Source organism: Ictidomys tridecemlineatus, chromosome 1, assembly GCF_052094955.1.
Source record: "Ictidomys tridecemlineatus isolate mIctTri1 chromosome 1, mIctTri1.hap1, whole genome shotgun sequence".
Taxonomy (NCBI): domain Eukaryota; kingdom Metazoa; phylum Chordata; class Mammalia; order Rodentia; family Sciuridae; genus Ictidomys; species Ictidomys tridecemlineatus.
In genome coordinates this window covers 157,690,697-157,712,903 of record NC_135477.1, presented here as the reverse complement: position 1 = coordinate 157,712,903, position 22,207 = coordinate 157,690,697, and the positions used below count along the sequence as shown (strand labels likewise).

Below are 22,207 nucleotides of genomic sequence, written 5' to 3'. Positions count from 1 at the left end.
CAATCTTATGAGGCCCTCAGGGTGATTATTGTTCCCATTTGTTTTCATTTCCTAGGGCTGCTGCAGCAACACATTACCACATATTAGATACCCAAAAAATACAGAAATTTTTCTCTCATGATTCTGGAGGCCAGAAGTTCAGGGTGTTGACAGAGTTGGTTCCTTCTGGAGGCTCCAGGAGAAAATTGTCTTCCATACCTGTCTCATTACTGGTGGCTACTGGCAATCCCATGTTCCATGGCTTGAAGGACATAGTTACATGGCTTCTACTGTGTGGCTCTGTGTCTCAAATCTCCCCTTCTCTTCTCTCCTCAGGGCACCAGTCATTGGATTCAGGGCCCACCCTAAATCCTGAATGATCTCAAGATCATTCAGGTGGGCCCTGAATTACAGTTGTCTCCCTTATCCACAATTTCACTTTTAGATTTCAGCTGCCTACTATCAACTGAGGCCCAAAGACATTAAATTAAAAAAAAAAACCTCCAGAAGTAAACAATTCATAAGTTTAAAATTGCACACCACTCTGAGTTGGATGATGAAGTCTCCTGCCACCTGCTCCTTCCGAAATGGATATGAATCGCCCCTTACCCAGCATATCCAGGCTGTATATGCTACCTGACCTTTGGTCACTAAGTGGCTGTCCAGGTTATCACATCAACTTCGTGAACTTGAAGTTAAAGTGCTTGTGTTCAAGTAACCCTTATTAATAATGACCCTAAAGCACAAGAACAGAAATGTTAGAAATTCAGATCTGCTCAAAAAAAAAAAGCTAAAATGTGCTTCCTTTAAATAAAAGATAAAAGAAAGTAAGATATTTTGAGAGACCACATCCACATAACTTCTATTGTAGTATATTGTTATACTGTGAATTTTATTATTAGTTATTGTTAATCTCTCACTGTGCCTAATTTATAAATTAAACTTTATCATAGCTATATATGTATAGGAAAAAACATAGTATATTGAGGGCTCAGTACTATCCCTGGTTTTGGGCATCTTGATTCCCATCTTGGGAATTCCCATCTTTGGGCATCTTGATTCCCAAAGTGGATCCTCCATGGATAAGGTGGAACTACTGTACATCTGCAAAGACTCTTTTTCCAAATAAGGTCACATTCACATGTATTGGGGGCTAGGACTTGGATATATCATTTAGATGGAAATGATTCAACCCACCATTTTACACACAAAGGGTGCGAGGCTCAAAGGGCCCTTCACTGAACTGAGATCACAGAGCTGGTTCAGGGCAGAGGCCTGCCAATCCTTCCATCATGGGCTTGGGCAAGAGGGACGCACATCTTCCTGCTTGAAGCCCACCACTCCCTCAGCCTTGTACAGCTGGCTTCACAATGGGCGACATACACAAAGGAACTGACCTCTTCTCTGGCCTCCTTATCTGCCTGCCGCCTGCTAGGATCTAACAAAGATTACACTGTCTCCTTGGACCCTGGGAAGGAACTGGGCCAGGGGATCTGTGGGTATCTCAGATCAGACAGGGATCTGAACTACAGAGGGTGGTCTGCATCTCCAGACTCTGAAGACTATGGGGCTTTTTGATCAAAGCCAGAAAGAAAGGGAGAGAGTTCAGAATTCTGGTGTTATAGAGAAAAGCCTCTGTCCTTTTCCTGACCAGGGGAGCCTGTGGCAGCCTCCTGGGGTTTGTGTTGATGAAGAACTCTGGTCCCCAAGCCAGAGGTGGCAGGAGAGACAGAATGCACACGGGAAGACGAGGACCCTGCTAAGATCACTGAGCTGCATCCCCAGGGCCACCCTGACCACACAGGCCAGGACAGCTGAATTGCAGCCAGGAGACCCTGAGACAACAACAAGCTCACCACAGGTAGGGCCTCCCTGGAAGGCAGGGAGAACATGAGCCCCACTCTCTGCTGGCCTAGAGGTTTTGCCCTAGTGCCGATCATAATCCCCAAAGATACAACTCTGGAATGCCTTCATTCCAAATGTTGAAATTCTCAAAGAACAAAATCCTAAAAGTCTAAAAATCCCTAAAGCTCAAAATCCCTGAAGATCATAATCCCCAAAGATTGAAATCCTAAATGTTGAAATCCTAGAAGCCACAATTCTGAAAACCACAATTCCCAGGGATGGGCGTAGGGGCTCTATGAGGGGTAAGAAGCCAAATTTAGTAGAAGGAATTAGTGGTTTGGGGTTGTATGCAGGTTAGCGGCCAAAGTTTTCATTCATGTCTTACTTCTGCCCTTTCACATACAGTGCCATACTGTATGCCCTCTGTGGGAGAATATAAACAATTTGACAAACTCAGCCACCTTCTGATATAGTCCCTCCAGTGTTAGAAAACACATTAAATGGTGAACTTCTCTTGGTTAGGAATCTGACTATACAAGAAGAAAGTCTTGGGGCTGTGGTTGTGGCTCAGCACTTGCCTAGCATTTGTGAGATACTGGGTTCAATTCTCAGCACCACATATAAGCAATAAATAAATAAATGTCCATCAATAACTAATAAAAATATTTTTAAAGAAAGAAGAAAGTCTTCTCCTATTTACCACTAAATCCATAAAGTATTCTCCTATTTACCACTGAATCCATAGAAGAATTAATGCATGTTTCACTTTGACTAATGGATGGTGCTTTCAAAACTGTTCAAACATCTCACTAGTTCTTTACCCCCATGAGCTTCCCATTTTATATATTTTGCAGACAACCTAAAACTTCATCTGTGGGTTTAAATTTGTTTCCTCATTTAATTGTGATTTGTGACTTCTTAATGTTCTAATGTGTCTTTGTGATGTCTTTTTTCCCCTCCTATTAAAATCTCAGATTCCCCAGTCACTGAGCTGCCACTGGGGACTCAGTAGCCTCTCCCTTCTAGAACCTCCAATCTTTGACCTCTCTGCTGGTGCATGTAAGGGTGATGAATGGCTTCCTGCTGGCTCTGAGGATTACATATAAGAATTCAATAGAGAAATGGCAGGAAGACCCTTACTACTGCCCAAGGAATTCCTGATGATTATGATAAAAAAAAAACTTTAAAAAACTTTAAAAAAAATTTATAGCTGTAGATGGACAGAATTTTTTTTTCTTTTTTTGGTATATGGTGCTAAGGATCGAACCCAGTGCCTTGCACATGCTAGGCAAGTGCTGTGCCACTGAGCTACAGCTACAGCCCACTAGTGAAGCCTTTTAAGAAGAAATTTGCCACATGGAACAGTAATTGAGCACCCAGACTATGGAGAAGTAATTCAGCTGCCTGGTGACCAGAGCAAGAACATATGCCAGTTCCTGGTAGAGACTGGACTGGTTAAGGATAATTAGTGGGAAATTCATGGGTTTTAAGTGCTTGTGGCTCACTGAAGCTTAAGTGAGGATTTCCTTGCAGTGAATAGAATTTCCCTTCTGTCCCTTGTCACAAGTTTAAAAGCCTCACAGCTTTTCACTTGGACTAATGTTAACTCCTTCATGCAATAAGTTGAAAAGAGCCAAAAAGAAATATTTTTTTCAGAGGTCCTAGGGTAGCTTTGGTTTAACCATAAAATCTCTCACTGGGCCCTCAGAGACTGAATTTTCCCACCATGAGATTCATCTTTGCAGAGGGGCCTCCCAACCTTGAGTTATTAGTTATCAGTTTGGTTTGAATTTAATTTCTGGAGCAGCTAAAGTAGAGTAGAAAATGCTGGACAACTTTGCTAGTAGGAGTGACAGTGACAGTGAGGACAAGCCTGAGATACATTACAAGGTTCCACTCTTTCCCAGGTATTATATATCCTCCTGTGCAAGGATTATTCTAACCCTGAAAACACCAGGGTTAGAGACTACACACCAAAATTCTCCATCATGATCTGTACAGAGCTCCCCTGAAGACCACCAGAAGGCCTGATGGTAGGAATCTGAATTTGAGCTACGTGGATTGGGAATCAGCAAATCTGGCTTTATTCACGACCCTCCTGATCCACAACAGCAAAACCGAAGACTGATATGATAATTTGAATAACCCAGGCAAAGCTTCCTGTTCCCCTCCTCTGCTTCCACCAAAAGAAATAAAAACAAAAATTCTGTTTTCACGAGATTATTTACTCCTCACTTCTGAAACAGAGCTCTGGCCACAGGGTTAATACCAAGTGGATGGTGTCTCCCATTGGTTCATTTCTGTTTCTCCATCTTTAAAATGGGACTTTTGACCATCTATGCCTTTATTCTAAGTTATCTCTAACACTTTCTTAGTTTCTCTGCCAATGCCTCTAATCAAACCAAGTCAGCTCATCTTGCTGGAATCGTTGACCAATGAACCTGACAGAGAAGACATAGGCAGGAAGATCCCAGGATCATCCACAGGGTACAAAGTCCCCAAACCCCAGATGACCCTCTTGGCCATGGATGTCTTGAGCAGTTACAACCAGGGAGATGAGATCAGGGTCAGGCTTACAGAAGCTGGGAACTGGCGAGGAGTGAATGTCCACTTACCTGGGGGGCAGATGCACTCAGATGGAGCCTCCCGCACAGTCCGGAGCTTGACAAGTCCATCCAACTTCTGAACCGAGAAGGAAAGGGGAGAAAAAAATGAGGATGAGTTTCAGAACAGAGACAGATAAAAGAGGAAAAATTATCAAAAGAAAAGTATCCAGATGATCTATAGTGGCCATGGCATTTTCCAGAGCATTTCTTGAAAGGTCATTAAATTCTAAACACAATTTTCAAATGAGAAGAAAAGCAAAAACAAACATTGAACAATTACTGAGTCCTTGAAAAGAAGGTTTCTGCTTTGTTACAAGTTCAAATACAATGCCAAGAGCTAAAAGCAATAGAAATGGCTTCTCCAAAGTCAAGGAAAGTCAAGGTGACTGTCAGTCACACTAAGAAGGGAGAGAGGAACAGAGAGAGGCTTGGGTGGGTAAATCAACACTGGCCCTTGTAGCGGCTCTCTGGATGCCCAAGATCATCCCATCCTCACCCAGGAAGCCCCCAGGCCCTCAGCTGCAGCCCCTCTCAGTCCACAGCCTTGACCTTGATGGCCCTGGTCTAATTTACCCTGAAAGTTCCTTTCTTCTTTCCACTGGGGATCCTTGGCCTGAATAATTTGGCTCAGTACAACTTCACAAAAGTCTCTGCACATGCCCAGCCCTGTGCTAGACATGAGGAAGAGGGAAAGAATTACCACATAGAGTCAAAGGCCACAGCTATGCTACAATATCACACAGGGACAGCTCCAGCATATTCAAGGTCTGACTTGACCCTGAGGGTGACTTTTCAAACCAAAATTAATAGTCCCTGCCTCATAAGGAGGGGATGCAACTTGAAAAAGAGGAATTTATCCCAAATCCCCAAATCTAGGTTTAGAGGAATTAAATGATTGGCCTGTCATCCTAAAACTAGGTGGGATCTGAGTTCTGACAAGGATACACCAAGTATCAACCTTTTTTCCTAGGAGGGAATATAAAACCCTAAAAGCAAAACAAAGTAACAAGTCTGTTCATTTGAGTGTGCAGGGTACTTACTACTATCAGGAACTGTACTTCCAGTTAAATATACAGAAACATTTTTTTTTCCCTTTGTGCAGTGCATTCTAAGAGCACGCTGTACCACTGAGCAATATCCCAGCCCCAAGAAGTAGTCAGGCTCCTGAAGCTTCCCCTAGGCTTATCTGTTTGCATGTACTTGTAAAATCCAATTTTAGCAAAGAACCCTGCTAAGTCAGTTTGGCAAGAATCTCTTACCCTTGATATCTTATCACCTTGGGTACCTGATGAGGCTAATCACCCTCCGCCATGCTCTAGGTGATATCTGGTCATCCTGGCCTGTTTTCAGCAAGGATCCTATTAGGTCAGTTTAACTAGCATCTCCCTTATCCCTGAGATTTCCCCTTAAGTAACATTCTATCCACTGACTCCACCTTGCTCCTTAGCTAGAAATTCCCATTTGCCCATGCCATGTTTAGAATTGAGCTTAATCTCTTTCCCACTGCAAAATTCCATTGCATGGTCCCTGTACCTTTCTAAATGGTCTTTGAATAAAGTCTGCCTTACTGTGCTTTAAGTGGGATCATGAAATCATTTTTCCTTTTAACGTCATGCCTTGAATTCTCACAGAAGACAGGATTCCAGTTAATTCCCAGGTGCCTGTGGCTAGAACAGCCCAGGACCAGGAGTCTAAGGCTAAAAATGCAACCCAGGTGGTTCCAGATGCCTGAGCAAAGCACTTTGGAGATCCACATCCAGCATAACCCTCTAGCCTCTCTCTCATTGTACAGAGGTGGACAGGGCTGAGCTGAAACAGGAGGTTAAGGCTGACAAGCAGTAAAGGAACACTGGTTATTGACACTGCATGGCAGTCAGAAGATGCAGTTGTAGCACACTGTCACTGTGCTAACTTCATCCTTGCAACACTCCCTGGCCCTCCAAAACCCCCAACTTGCCCAGGAATTGGATCCTCACTAGGCTTCCAGACACCAGCCTCTCATCTCCCACCTGGAACCTCCACTTGCCACTCACTCCTGCTCCCACCTGGAGCCACCACTTAGCCCAGAGTGACCCTGTGAGCGGCTGGGGCTGGCTCTCGACCTCCAGAAGTCCTCCACAGTTATCATGACTCCCCTGGGACAGGTCACCTGTTCCACCACAGGGAGCAGCAGACATTCCTGGTTCCTCTCTCCACCAGGCTCAAAGCCCTGTGGGGGGCTGAAGTTTATGAATGAGAGTCTGGAAACAGGATGGCCATTCCTGCCCTTGGAAGCCTCTGCAGAAACGGCAGGCTTGAGCAGGACCTTGGAACTCACTCTCCATCACATTTGCGGATGCTATAGCAGATTCCAAAATGTACTTAGGAGAAGAAACCAGCCTTCTAGTTCAAACTAGACAATTTGTTCAAGAAGTTCTCATCTGTCTCTAGCAATGCTAGACAGAAATGACTGCCTTCTTAATTTCCTGTTTCTAACAAAAGTACTTAATACTAAAAGCAATTAGCTTTTAACAAATGCTATCACAAGTGGGCCTCTCTCCTAAAGGGTAGGGGCTTAGTCACATACTGATAAGAAACACATGACTTTAGATTTACTTTCATCTTAAAATAAGGTGAGACGTGGAACCATAGATGGGAGAAGAAAAAATTACTGTGGAACTACTAGGTGGGACCAGAAATGGCTGGGATTGAGTTTTTGTTTTGTCATTTTTCTAAACTCTGCTAATACGTTTCTTTTCTAGATCAAAAGATGAAACTGCAAAGTTTTTTTTCTTCTAGTCCCCCCCTCCCCCACCTCCAGGCCCCTCCCTTTCTGTGGTTTGAAATGTTGCTACTATGAACTGAAGTGAAATGTTTGAATTAGAAACCCAAGCCCACAATCTTTACTTCATGCTCTTTTCTTTTTAATTCTAAGAAAATACTCTTGTGTGTCCAGGTTTGTAAAAAATGATTTAAAAGCCTCAACTTTTTACATTCAATTATCTGGCAGCACCCCTAGCATCTGCAAACAATATGGTCCTGTTTTTACATATGCAAACAAGTCCTTCCTCTCAAAGTAAATAAAGGATGAGTTTCTGAGAAAAGACTTGAGAGGCACCGCTTCCAGAAGCCCTGAGAAGGAGAACTGGAAGTTCGGGAGGAAGGGGTGGTAGGCATTAAAGAAACTGAATCAAGGGAAAATCATGGTTTTCAAAACATGATCAGATGATAAATTTACTAATGATCTGCTGGGCCATTTAACTGGGGCACTTTGCCACGTTTGATCACATCCTCCAATGGGTTCGACTGGGTGAAATACAGACTGACAGTGAAAAAAATAAGGGTTGAGCTGGAGGTGGTGGTATAGGTCTATAGTATTAGCCACTAAAAACCTAATGCTTGAGTCCCGGAAGCCCCAGGCCATTCTGGGCAACATAGACCGGTTCAAAAACAAACAATGCTGGGCATGGTGGTGCACCCCTGCAATCCCAGCAGCTTGAGAGGCTGAGGAAGGAGGATCACGAATTCAAAGCCAGCCTCAGCAACTTAGTGAGGCCCTAAGCAGCTTAGCAAGATCCTGTCTTTAAATGAAATATAAAAAATAATTGTGGGGGCTGGGGATGTGGCTCAAGCGGAAATGTGCTCGCCTAGCATGCGCGGGGCGCTGGGTTCGATCCTTAGCACCACATAAAAATAAAATAAAGATGTTGTGTCCACCGAAAGCTGAAAAATAAATTTTAAAAAAATCTCTCTCTCTTAAAAAAAAAAAAAGAATTGGGGATGTGGCTTAGTGGTTGAGTGCCTCAGGTTCAATTCCTGGTACCAACCCCCACCCCAAAACAAAAACAACAAAGGATGAACTGATTTATTTCTGTAAAATGCTGCAAATAAAGCTATAGGACATTCTTATTTTTCGGCTCAAAATTCCTACTCTGGGGGGCTGGGGTTGTAGCTCAGTGGTAGAGTGCTTACCTAGCATGTGTGTGGCACTGGGTTCGATTCTCAGCACTGCATATAAATAAATAAAAAAGTTTTATCAACAACTAAAAAAAATTTAAAAAATTCCTACTCTGGGAAATATATTTCAAGGAAATAAAGCAAGAAGCAAAAAATGATATTTATGAAGAAATTGCACACAAAACAAATGGTCTAGAGAAGGTCAGGGAATCTGCTTGATGGAACTGTCATGAAATAGCATTATAAAGACTATGTAAAAAACATGTCTATGATACGGTAAATAACACATCTACATCTATGGAAAAAGTCAGGCATTAAGGAGACAGCAATTACCAAAATGAAACCCAGTTGGATGTGCAATCATGGTGATATTCTTCTTTAAAAAGTTTATTCTAGCTGGGTGGAGTGCCCATGCCTTCAATTCCAGTGGCTCAGGGAGGCTGGGGCAGAAGAATCCCAAGTTCAAAGCCAGCCTCAGCAACTTAGTGAGGCCCAAAGCAACTTAGCAAGACTCTGTCTCAAAATAAAAAATATAAAAAGGGCTGAAGGTGTGGCTTGGTGGTTAAGTGTCCCTGGGTTCAATCACCAGGACCCACCCTCACCCAAAAAAGCTCATTGTAAAAAAAAAAAAAAAATTAAATCTTGAAAACACAGGGGCTGGGGCTGTGTCTCAGTGGTAGAGGCCTGCCTCACATGTGTGGGGCATTGGGTTTGATCCTCAGCACCACATAAAAATAAATAAATAAATAAAATAAAGGTATGTGTCCATCTATAATTAAAAGAGATATTTAAAAAAAATCTTAGAAACACAGAAGGACCAAGTTGAATTGTTGAAATCTCCTGGTAAAGAGCAATATTAAAAATGAAGACAGACGATTCTGTCTTCTAAGGGACAGTCAATGCCAATACTGGCCCTTTTAATACATACATGACACAAATACCAGAGGACAAATCAAACCCAAAGTCACATGTCCTCTGCCCTCTTTCTACCCCATAAGGAAAGACCCATACATGCATCCTCACTGCCACCAGAAACCTAAGAGGGCAGGATTTCCTGACCTCTTTAAACATTCTTTTTTTATACCCCACCATGATAACAACAATAATGGTGATAATAATAATAACAAGTATAAGCTATATTATTCAGATTATTACTTATTATGTGGCAGTGGCATGTACCACAACAACAGCTGTTATTCTTCTAAAATCATTCTCATAAAATTGGAACTATTATTATACCTATTTACAGATGGGAAAATTGAGATGTAGGGAAGTGTCAGGGCTGGACTTAATCCTGCTATTAATTGATTCCAATCACAAAGCAAGACAACTGGTTTGCTTACAAACAACTTTCATGTCTGCAAAGAACGTTTTAAAAGTTGATATCAAAAGCCAGGCTATCAAAGTTGTACAAGCAGAAATAAGGTTGGTGTTTTCAAAAAGTTGGGAGAGGAATTAAGTATAAGGGGTCACATGGAGGAGATTTGAGGGTGCTGGATCTGTTATTTGTAGTGTTGGGTGGTGGGTACAGAAGTATGCATCGTCAAAACCCACAGACTGCACATGGTAAAGCATGAATGTCAATGGATTCCAGATAAAAACAAAAGTCAATCAGGATGCTGAAGAATCCCAAGATGGAATACAGGCTATGACAAATGACTCTAACTCTGATAAATTGTTCAGTAGTTCCACTCATCTGCCAGGGAAATGTGCCAAGATCCTCAGAGGATGCCTGAAACTGCAGATAGCATTGAACCTTTTATGTAGACTATGTTCATCCTACATATACATACGTATGGCAAAGTTTAATTTATAACTTAGGTGTGGGAAGCATGAAATTGACCAATTTATGTTATGTGCATCTATGACTATGTGCAATGAATCTCATTTTTATGTATAATGATGTACCAAAAACAAAAATTAGGCACAGAAGGAGATTAATAACCAATAATAAAACAGAAAAATTCTTGGGGCTGGGATTATGGCTCAGCGGTAAAGCACTCGCCTAGCATGGGCAGGTCCCAGGTTTGATCCTCAGCACCACATAAAAATAAAGGCATCATGTTGTGTCCATCTACACCTAATAAATAAATATTAAAAAAACAAAAAGTCTAACAATATACTGTAATAAAACTTATGCTAATGTGATCATTCTGGCTCTCAAAATATCTAGTTGCATTGTACATATCCTTCTTGTGATATGAGATGATATGATGACTATGTGGTGGGATAAAGAAAAGAGTTGTAAGCATTGTAACACTGCATTAGGCTACTGCTGATCTTTTGATAATACTTCATAAAGAGGATTATCTGCTTCAGGTGATACTGGATCATTGAGTCATGATAATGTCAGGTGAGTAGTGTATACAGTGTAGATACACCAATGTCCAACAAAGGGATGATTCACATCTCACGATAGACTAACAGATTGATGTGAGATTTTGTCACACTGCTCATAACAGTGTGCAATTTAAAACCAGATCATGGTTGGCCACAGGTATCTCAAACCACAGTGAGAGAAAAAATTTCAGATAACGGGAAACTATTTTTGTGATATAATCTCACTAAAGGTTATATGGGAGAAATGCAGTTGACCTAAAGTAACGTTGCAAATCTTGGGGTTCTTTTCGGAGCAATACTGGGGATTAAACTCAGAGCACTTGGCCATTGAGCCACATCCCCAGCCCTATTTGTATTTTATTTAGAGACAGGGTCTCACTGGGTTGCTAAGCGCCTCACTTTTGCTGAGGCAAGTTTTGAACTCAGCGATCCTCCTGCCTCAGCCTCCCTGAGCCACTGGGATTACAGGCATGCACCACAGCACCCGGCACAAATTATGGTTTGATTGAAAGCTATAAGGCTGGAGACAAAAGGAATCATACATAAACACTACACTAGTAGGCACAGTTGTTTCTTATAAGTGTACAGCTTAGCAATTTTGAAGGCATTTGGCGTACACATTAGGGTCGAACAAGTAAGTACATAAACTAGGAATAGTAAAATCCAAGTTTATCACTGTCCAAGAAGGATGTTATAAATAAGCAAAGAAAGAAAGCTAAAATGTACCCTGAAGTGCTGAATCAGAACCAGAGACTTCACCATTAGATCATGTGTATGTAAGGTGCACAGAAATATACAGAAATGATTACAGCTATTTGCTTACAGAGGAGTTAATGCAAATGCATATCTACCCTACCTGTGCCTACAGAGGGTTTGTGAATAGAGACACCCTGGTAGTAATGACATACCCTTCACCCAGATCTTGGTTTCTAAGTACTCTTCTCCAATAAATGGGATCAGGGCTTCTTAGAGAAAAGCCTTATTCTAGGGCCAGTGCAGGAAAAATACAAGATGAGCCTGGAATATCTCACAGTGCCAGGAAATATGGAGTGCTTTGTTAAAAAATAACAAAATTTTAAAATTTTTAAAAAGGAGGGCAGTATGTTAAAGAAATACAAGTACCAACCTGAAAGAGCTCAGAATGGCGAGCACTGGAACAACATAAACAAAAATAAATAAATAATATAGTGCTGGATAATAACCCAAAGAACAAATTAAATATCCATGAGTCTACGCTAATTTAAATGATTAAATAAATGAGGAGAAGAGACAAAGCTTCTTACAGAAGCCCTCCAAATAACATAAGTAGATGCTTCCCCCTATAGGGAGATGCAGTTAGATTCTCCTCTCTTTGAATACAGGCTGGATTTAAAATGTGACTCATTTCCAGAGTGTAGAGAAAGGAAAATAATTAATGTATAACGGAGAAATCTGGCGGTACTATGTGCTATGGTTTGGATTTGGAACGTCTCCCAGAGGCCCATGTGGTAAGGGGGATTGGTTGCCAGCTTGTATTGCTTTTGAGAAGTGGTGGAACCTTTGAGAGGTGGGGCCCCGTGGGAAGAAATTAGGTCATTGAGCTGGATGTTATGGCGCATGCCTACCATCCCAGCAGCTCAGGAGGCTGAGGCAGGAGGATGGAAAGATCAAGTTATCCTCAGCAACTTAGCAAGGCCTTAAGCGATTTAGCAAAACACTGTCTCAAAATAAAAAATAAAAAAGTCTGGGGATGTGACTCACAGTTAAGTGCCCCTGGGCTCAATCCCTGGTACCAAAACAAAAAAAAAAAAAAAAAGGAAGAGAGCAAAAAGAAATGAAGTCACTAGGGCCTGCCCTTGAAGGTGATTGGGGGCCCCTGGTTTCTTCTTCTCTCTTGGCCTCCCTGTGGCCATGAGGTGAGCAGCTTCCTCTGCCACATACTCCTGCCATGATATGCTGACTCCTCACAGGCCCAAAAGCAAAAGTGTGGGCCAGCATAAACCTTTCCTCTTATTAAGTTGATTATTTTGTTACAGTCACAGAAAAAGCTACCACACTACCTTAACCAAGTGATCAAGGTCATCAGGGATATGTTGACATCGATATGATGTCATACAAATGACAATCCACCTTGGTGATGTTCTTCCCCAATACTTACAACACAGTCTGTCTAATCATAAGAACACGAGACAACACACATGGAGGGACATTCTACAAAATACCTGACCAATAATAGGTCTCAGAACTGTCAAAGTCATGAGAAATAGGGAAACACCGAGAAAAATGTCGTAGATTGGACAACATTAAGAAGACATGACAACCAAACACTACATGGGATCCTGGATGGGATCCTGGATGGAATCCTGGAATAAAAAAAGAACATTAGAGGAAAGAATTGGTGAAATCTGATGAAAGTCTGTTAAAATAGGTTAGCAGAACCCTAGTCACATCAACTATGACACAACTTTGTTCTTTTTTTTTTCTTACTGACATGACATTCATAAAATTAATCATCTTAAAGGGAGTAATTCAGTACCATTAAGCAGACTCATATTCATACGCAACCCCCCATTTTGAGTTTCCTCTAACTACTTCCAGAACAGTGTCATTACCCTAAAAGGAAGTCCTTTACCTAGATAGTACTCCTCTCAGCAGTCATCAATCTGTTTGCTTTCTCTATGGATTTATCTATTCTGGATAGTTCACATAAAAGAATCACACAATTTGTTCTATTTTTTTGTCTGGCCTCTTCCACTCAGCGAAATGTTTTTGAGATTCACCCACAACATAGCATGTGTCCTTTGCATGTGTGAATAATATTCGTGTCTATACCCCCATTTTCTATTCCTTCATCCATCGATCAATATTTGGGCTCTTTCTACCTTTTGGTTATTGTGAATATAGCTACTATGAACACGAGAATACTTTTGTTTGAGTACCTGTTTTCAATTCTTCTGAGTATAAAACTAGGAGCAGAATTGCTATGTCATGTGGTAATTTCATATTTAATTTTTGATGGCCTGCCAACCTGGCTGACCCACTCTTCCTACTAGCAATAAATGGAAGTTCCAATTCTGCCACATCCTTGACAAGACATCCTAGAGGATGTGAAGTCTCACTGTGGTTCTGATTTGCATTGCCCTGAAGACTGATGGTGTGGAGCATCTTTTCATGTGTTTGCTGGCCATTTGTTTATCCTATTTGGAGAAACATCTGTTCGAGTCCTTTGCCCATTTTAAAATTGGGTTGTATATCATTTTTTTGTTGTTGTTAAGTTGTAGGTGTTCTTCATGGATTCTGCATAATAGATTCTCCTCAGATATGTGATTTGCAAATATCTTCTCATATATTCCCCCACTCATCCTGAATATCATAGGGCATCATTCCTATGACTGACATGGCTTGCTCTAGGCAAGCACTCTACCACTGCATTATACTCCAGGCCTTAGATCTTTTTGATCAGAATTCTATCCACCTCCAACCAAGGTACAATATGAATGTGTAAAAACCATCTTGGAAATTGGTGGAAGTAATCTCATGGCTTCATGCTGATCCTTACATTAGTCTTTATGGAGATCATTTTGGATAAATACTTGTGTATTGTTACTGATTAATTTGATCAGGTCCTCTTTAGTACCTGTATTAGTTTTCTATATAACAAATGGCCAGAAAGCACCTTAAAAACAACACACAAAGGCTGGGGTTGAGGCTCAGTGGTAGAGTGCTCACCTAGCACATGAGAGGCCCTGGGTTTGATCCTTAGCACCACATAAAAATAAATAAATAGGGGCTGGGGTTGTGGCGCAGAGGTAGAGTGCTCGCCTAGCACGCATGAGGCATTGGGTTGATCCTCAGCACCACATAAAAAAATAAAATAAGGATATGTGGGGGCTGGGGGTGTGGCTCAAGCGGTAGCACGATTGCCTGGCATGCGTGCGGCCCGGGTTCGATCCTCAGCACCACATACAAACAAAGATATTGTGTCTGCCGAAAACTAAAAAATAAATATTAAAAAATTCTCTCTCTCTCTCTCTCTCTCTCTCTCTCTCTCTCTCTCTCTCTCTCTCAAAAAAAGGATATGTGTCCACCTATAACTAATAAATAAATAAAATAAAATAAAGGTATTGTGTCCAATTACAAATAAAAAAATAACAACACACACTTTCTCTCTTACAGTTTCTATGGTCAGAGATAGCTGAGCTTGGTCTCTGCTTGGGGTCTCCAAGGCTAAAATCCATGGGTCACTAGGGGTTTCTTTCTAGAGCTCTGGAGTCCTCTTTCTTGCTCATGAATACAAGACCCCAAAGGATCAAACCATAGTTGAGCACTCCATGGCGTTTTGGTCAACCATGGTCCACATACATCATGGCAGTCACATACGATTATAACAGCTAGAAAGCCCTCTCACCTAAGGACGCCATCACCAGTGCAACAACACAGAATAACACTTCACTCACACGTTTGGGGTGGTGCTGGTGTGAATAAACCTACACTGTCGGTTGTATAAAATCATATACATACACTTACACATACACCGTGTATACACTGTGCACTTATAACTAGGTATCACCCATAATACTCCATAATACATGATTATTACTGCTTTATGTATCTACTACATGATACTTTTATCACTACTATACAGTATATCCCTTCTACTTAGAAAAAAGTTGAGTGTAACAGAATATGTTGTGTTATGCCTGCCACAGTCTCATCCATCTCATGTTCACTTGTCCTCATGATCCTGTGGAGAGGCCACAGCAACAGACTGACCTAGACCATCTAGGCTTGTGCAAGTACACGCTACAACGTTCACACAATGACAAATTTCACCTAATGACTCGTTTCTTGGACCATAATCCCGACTGTATTTCTAAGTAACTTGACCTGAGACATAACAAAGCTCATGAATATTTATAGAGATGAAAAACATCCAGCACCTGATACAAATTATCAGTAGGGAAATAAGACCCACAGCCTAATGTGGTGGCTGTAATCCCAACAACTCAGGAGGCTGAGGCAGGAGGATCACAAGTTTGAAGGCAGCCTTGGCAACTTAATGAGACCCTGTCTCATAAAAAAAATAAAGTTAAAAAGTGGGTCGGGGATGTAGAGAACTTCTGAGTTCAGTCTCCAGTACCACACACAGGAACACACACAAAATAGGCCCCATAATGAGCAGAAAAATCAATTGATTGAAAAACATCACTGCTAACAATGTTAGAATTAGCACTTGGAGACCTTAAAACAATGATAACTGCACTAAATATGTTGAAGAGTTAAGTAGAGATACCAAAGATATTACAAAGATCTAAACTGAAATTCGAGAGGTGAAAAGTATCACTTCTGATATGAAAAATATGGCAGAGGGGATTAATGGTCAATTAATTGTCAAAGAAAGATTAATGAACTTGAAGACAACAATTCAAAGTATCCAAAGTGGCCACTTTTTTTAAAAAAATTATTTGTTTTAATTAGTTATACATAATAGTAGAATGTATTTATGTACTTTGATATACATAGATGGGATATAATTTCTCATTTTTCTGAGTGTACATATTGCAGAATCATATTGGTCATGTAGTCACATATATACATGCAGTAATAATGTCTGTTCATTCTACTATCTTTCCTATCCCCACATCCCCTCCCCTCCCCTCTCATCACTTCCCTCTACCTAATCTAAGGTAATGTTATTCTTCCCTAATGTTCCCCATCTTATTGTGAATTGGCATCTGCATATTAGAGAAAACATTTGGCCTTTGGTTTTGTGGGACTGGCTTATTTCGCTTAGCATGATATTCTCCAACTCCAACCATTTACTGGCAAATGCCATAATTTCACTCTTCTTTAAAGCTGAATAATATTTCACTGAGTATAATCACATTTTATTTATCCATTCATCTATTGAGGGACCCCTAGGTTGGTGCCATAGTCTAGTTATTATGAATTGAGCTGCTATAAACATTGATGTGTCTGTGTAACTATAGTATATTGATTTTAAGCCCTTTGGATATAAACCAAGGAGTGGGATAGCTGGGTCAAATGGTGGTTCCATTCCAAGTTTTCTGAGGAATCTCCATAGTGGTTGCACTAATTTGCAGTCCCACCACCAATGTATGATTTTTCTTTTTTAAAGAGAGAGAGAGAGAGAGAGAGAGAGAGAGAGAGAGAGAGAGAGAGAGAGTTTTTAATATTTATTTTTTTTAGTTTTCGGTGGACACAACATCTTTGTTTGTATGTGGTGCTGAGGAGCGAACCCGGGCCGTACGCATGCCAGGTGAGCACGCTACCGCTTGAGCCACATCCCCAGCCCCCACCAATGTATGATTGTACCTTTTTCACCACATCCTTGCCAACATATATTGTTGCTTGTATTCTTTTTTTTTTTAATTGTTGGTCGTTCAAAACATTACATAGTTCTTAATATATCATATTTCACAGTTTGATTCAAGTGGGTTATGAACTCCCAATTTTACCCCGTATACAGATTGCTGAATCACATCAGTTACCCTTCCATTGATTTACATATTGCCGTTCTAGTGACTGATGTATTCTGCTGTCTATCCTATTCTCTACTATCCCCCCTCCCCTCCCCTCCCCTCCCCTCCCCTTTTCTCTCTCTACCCCCTCTACTGTAAATCGTTTCTTCCACTTGTATTACCTTGTTTTACCCCTCCTTTCCTCTTATATGTAATTTTGTATAACCCTGAGGATCACCTTCCATTTCCATGCGATTTCCCTTCTCACTCCCTTTCCCTCCCACCTCTCATCCCTGTTTAACGTTAATCTTCTTCTCAAGCTCTTCGTCCCTACCCTGTCCTTGGTTACTCTCCTTATATCAAAGGAGTCATTTGGCATTTGTTTTTTAAAGATTGACTAGCTTCACTTAGCATAATCTGCTCTAATGCCATCCATTTCCCTCCAAATTCTATGATTTTGTCATTTTTTAATTCAGAGTAATACTCCATTGTGTATAAATGCCACATTTTTTTTATCCATTCATCTATTGAAGGGCATCTAGGTTGGTTCCACAATCTTGCTATCGTGAATTGTGCTGCTATGAACATCGATGTAGCAGTGTCCCTGTAGCATGCTCTTTTTAGGTCTTTAGGGAATAGACCAAGAAGGGGAATAGCTGGGTCAAATGGTGGTTCCATTCCCAGCTTTCCAAGAAATCTCCTTACTGCTTTCCAAATTGGCTGCACCAATTTGCAGTCCCACCAACAATTAACAAGTGTACCCTTTTCCCCACATCCTCTCCAGCACTTGTTGTTGTTGGACTTCATGATGGCTGCCAATCTTACTGGAGTGAGATGGTATCTTAGGGTGGTTTTGATTTGCATTTCTCTGACTGCTAGCGATGGTGAGCATTTTTTCATGTACTTATTGATTGATTGTATGTCCTCCTCTGAGAAGTGTCTGTTCAGGTCCTTGGCCCATTTATTGATTGGGTTATTTGTTATCTTGTTGTCTAATTTTTTTAGTTCTTTGTATACTCTGGATATTAGGGCTCTATCTGAAGTGTATAGAGTAAAGATTTGTTCCCAGGATGTAGGCTCCCTGTTTATCTCTCTTATTGTTTCTTTTGCTGAGAAAAAACTTTTTAGTTTGAGTAAGTCCCATTTGTTGATTCTAGTTGTTAACTCTTGTGCTATGGGTGTCCTATTGAGGAATTTGGAGCCCGACCCCACAGTATGTAGATCATAGCCAACTTTTTCTTCTATCAGATGCCGTGTCTCTGATTTAATATCAAGCTCCTTGATCCATTTTGAGTTAACTTTTGTGCATGGCGAGAGAAAGGGATTCAGATTCATTTTGATGCAAATGGATTTCCAGTTTTCCCAGCACCATTTGTTGAAGATGCTATCCTTCCTCCATTGCATGCTTTTAGCCCCTTTATCAAATATAAGGTAGTTGTAGTTTTGTGGATTGGTTACTGTGTCCTCTATTCTGTACCAATGGTCCACCCGCCTGTTTTGGTACCAGTACCATGCTGTTTTTCTTACTATTGCTCTGTAGTATAGTTTGAAGTCTGGTATCGCTATACCGCCTGATTCACACTTCCTGCTTTGTTGCTTGTATTCTTGATGATTGCCATTCTGACAGGAGTGAGATGAAATTTTAGAGTAGTTTTGATTTGCATTTCTCTAATTGCTAGAGATGTTGAACACTTTCTCATATATTTATTGATCAGTTGTATTTCTTCTTCTGTGAAGTATCTGGTCAGTTCCTTAGCGCACTTATTGATTTGGGTTATTTTGTTGTTGTTGTTGTTGTTTTTGTTTTGGTGTTAACTTTTTTGAGTTCTTTATATATCCTAGAGATTAATGCTTTATCAGAAGTGAATAAGTGGTAAAGATTTTCTCCCAATCTGTAGGCTCTCTCCTGACATTATTGTTTCCTTTGCTGAGAAGAAGCTTTTAATTTGAATCCATCTCATTATTGATTCTTGATTTTACTTCTTGCACTTTAGGAGTCTTGTTAAGGAAGTCAGATCCTATGCTGACATGGTGAAGATTTGGGCCTATTTTTTCTTCTATTAGGTTCAGGGTCTTTGTTCTAGTGCCTAAGTGTTCGATCCACTTTGAGTTGATTTTTGTTCAGGGTGAGGGATAGAGATTTAATTTCATTTTGCTACATATGAATTTCCAGTTTTGCCAGCATCATTTGTTGAATAGGCTATCTTTTCTCCAGTGAATGTTTTTGGCACCCTTGTCTGATATGGGATAACTGCATTTATGTGGGTTTGTTTCTGTGTCCTGGGTTTGTACCATTGGTCTACAAGTCTATTTTGGTGCCAATACCATGTTATTTTTGTTACTATAGCTCTGTATTATAGTTTAAGGTCTGGTATTGTGATGCCTCCTGCTTCACTTTTCTTGCTAAGGATTGCTTTAGCTATTCTGGGTCTCTTATTTTTCCAAATAAATCTCATGATTGATTTTTCTATTTCTATTAAGAATATCATTGGGATTTTAATAGGAATTGCATTAAATCTGTATAACGCTTTTGGTAGTATGGCCATTTTGACAATATTAATTCTGCTTATCCAGAAACATGGGAGATCTTTCCATTTTCTGAGGTTTTCTTCAATTTCTTTCTTTAGTGTTCTATAGTTTTCATCATAGAGGTATTTTTACCTCTTTTGTCAGATTGATTCCCAGGTATTTTGTTTTATTTTTTTAGGCTATTTTGAATGGAGTATTTGCCTAATTTATCTTTCAGTGGATTCATCGCTGATGTATAGAAATGCATTTGATTTATGGGTGTTGATTTTATATCCTGTTACTTTGCTGAATTCAGTTATTACTTCTAGAAGTTTTCTTGTAGAACTTTTTGGATCTTCTAGGTACAGAATCGTGTCATCAGCAAATAGTGATAGTTTGAGTTCTTCTTTACCGATTGTATCCCTTTAATTTCTTTCTTTTGTCTAATTGCTCTGGCTAGAGTTTCAAGGATGATATTGAATAAAAGTGGTGAAAGAGGACATCCTTGTCTTGTTCCAGTTTTTAGCAGGAATGCTTTCAATATTTCTCCATTTAGAATGATGTTGACCTTGGGTTTAGCATATATAGCTTTTACAATGTTGAGGTTCCTACTATCCCTAGTTTTTCTACTGTTTGAAAGAGAGAAGAAAATCAGTGAACTGCAGGGCATCACTACAAGTAATTGGAGTCAAGAGTAATTGAAGAAGAGAAAAAAAATTGAAAAAATAGAATAGAAAAAAAGTATTTGAAGTAATGGTCAAAAATGTTTTCAGATTTGATGAAAACTATAAATCCACAGGTCCAAGGAAACCCAAGCAAAATAAGCAATAAGGAAACTACACCAAGATATATCATAATCATATTGCTTAAAACTAAGATCAAGAAAAGCTCTTTAAAGCAGCTAGAGAAAGGAGACAGTATACGGATGATTGGGATGCTCATATACTGCTGGTGAGAATGTAAAATGATTTGATGACTTCAAACAAAAATTTAGCAGTTTCTTAAAAGTTAATCATGCAAAAAAGTTAATCATGAAACCATTAAATGATCAACTGAATGGTATTTATCCCCAAGAGAAATGAAAGCATATGTCCAGATAAAAACTGGCACATAAATGTTCATAGTTGCTTCATTTGTAATAACCACAAACTGGAAAGAATCCACATGTCCATCAGCAGGTGAATGGGTAAACAAATGATAGTATATTCATTCATATAATGTCATACTATTGGGTAATAAAAAATAGTGAATTGAATACGGTGTAGAATTAGTTGTTGGCATAACTATTAAAGCAAAAATATTTTTAAAACTCTCAATAATTATACTGATTGAAAAAAAAAGAAAGGAAAAAGGAAAGGAAAGAAAGTACATAATTCCATTTGTATAAAAATCCTGAATGATAAAAATGGATCAGCAGTAACAGAAATTGGTGGTACCTGACAGGCAGGGAGGGATGGAAGAAAGAGAAATCAAGGAAACAGAAAAAAACTTCGAGGGTGGTAAGTATGTTTACTCTCTTGGCTTTGCAAAAGGTTTCATGTATGTGCACATCCATCTCTTGTCAAAATTTATCAAGTTATATGATTAAGGTAGGTTAATTATACCTAAAAAGAAGTAAATAAATAATTAGAAAATTCCAGGCTAGAGATGGTGCAGTAGGTGTCCTGGGGTCAGAAGCCATCACACTGAGCTTTGGATGCTTCCTCAATGCCAGGTAAAATCTCCCCCACAGAGTGGTGGCCAAGACAAAGTATGAGAGCACCGGGCCAGCCCAGGCGTTTGGCAGGAGCTGCAGAACTTTTCTCAAAGGAATGTGGATTTAATCAGTGACTCCCATCGGCATGCTGAGTGACTCTCTTCCAAACCACATCAGCAAACATATTTCCTGAAGGTTCCCTGCTCAGTCTCGAAATACATTAGCATGTTTTGAAAGGGCTGGTCTACAAACAAAACACAATTCTTCAGTAATCCTTAGTTCATGTTCCTATTCATTATTTTTCAAAGGCGCACATTGCTTCTCGTCAGAACCCGCCTTCAGGGGCTCACCACATCAGGCTGACAGAAAGAAATCCTATCAACAGACCTACTGGGGGGAATAGACAGTTTCCATGCTAGCTTTTGGCACATTAAGGGGAGCCCTCAGGCTGCTCAAGATACGGGCACCTTCACGACACAGCCAGCACCTTCTGAAATGGCATCCCCCACCAAAATTGTAAATTGAAGTCCTAACCTGACTATCTCAGGATGTGACTGGATTTGGAGACGGAGACCATTAAAGAGATAATAAAGGTAAAATGAGGTCATGAAAGTACGCCTCAATCCAATAGGACTGGTGTCCCAAAAAGGGAAGACAAGGACACAGTCACACATGGAGGGAAGATGATGGGCAAATACAGCAAGAAGGCAGCCATCTGAAAGCCAAGAGGCCTCAGGAGAAAGCAACCCTGTCAACACCTTGATGTCAGACTTCCAGCCTCCAGAACGATGGGAAAATAAATTTCTGTCACTTAAGCCACCCAGACTGTGATACTT

At 40.3% G+C, this 22,207-nt stretch overlaps 1 protein-coding gene and 1 pseudogene across 2 annotated transcripts in view; both read right to left on the bottom strand.

Annotated features, from left to right (window-relative positions):
- The window catches only part of Col23a1 (collagen type XXIII alpha 1 chain), a 361,425-nt gene that overhangs the window by 325,723 nt on the left and 13,495 nt on the right, over window positions 1-22,207 (bottom strand). The window contains exon 2 of the mRNA XM_013363107.4: window positions 4,440-4,506. Within this exon, the coding sequence (XP_013218561.2) occupies window positions 4,440-4,506 (67 nt within the window). The remainder of the gene's footprint in view (window positions 1-4,439; window positions 4,507-22,207) is intronic.
- The window catches only part of LOC144366143 (acyl-coenzyme A synthetase ACSM3, mitochondrial pseudogene), a 108,081-nt pseudogene that overhangs the window by 72,880 nt on the left and 12,994 nt on the right, over window positions 1-22,207 (bottom strand). The window contains exon 2 of the transcript XR_013425018.1: window positions 4,440-4,506. The product of XR_013425018.1 is annotated as an acyl-coenzyme A synthetase ACSM3, mitochondrial pseudogene (transcript). The remainder of the gene's footprint in view (window positions 1-4,439; window positions 4,507-22,207) is intronic.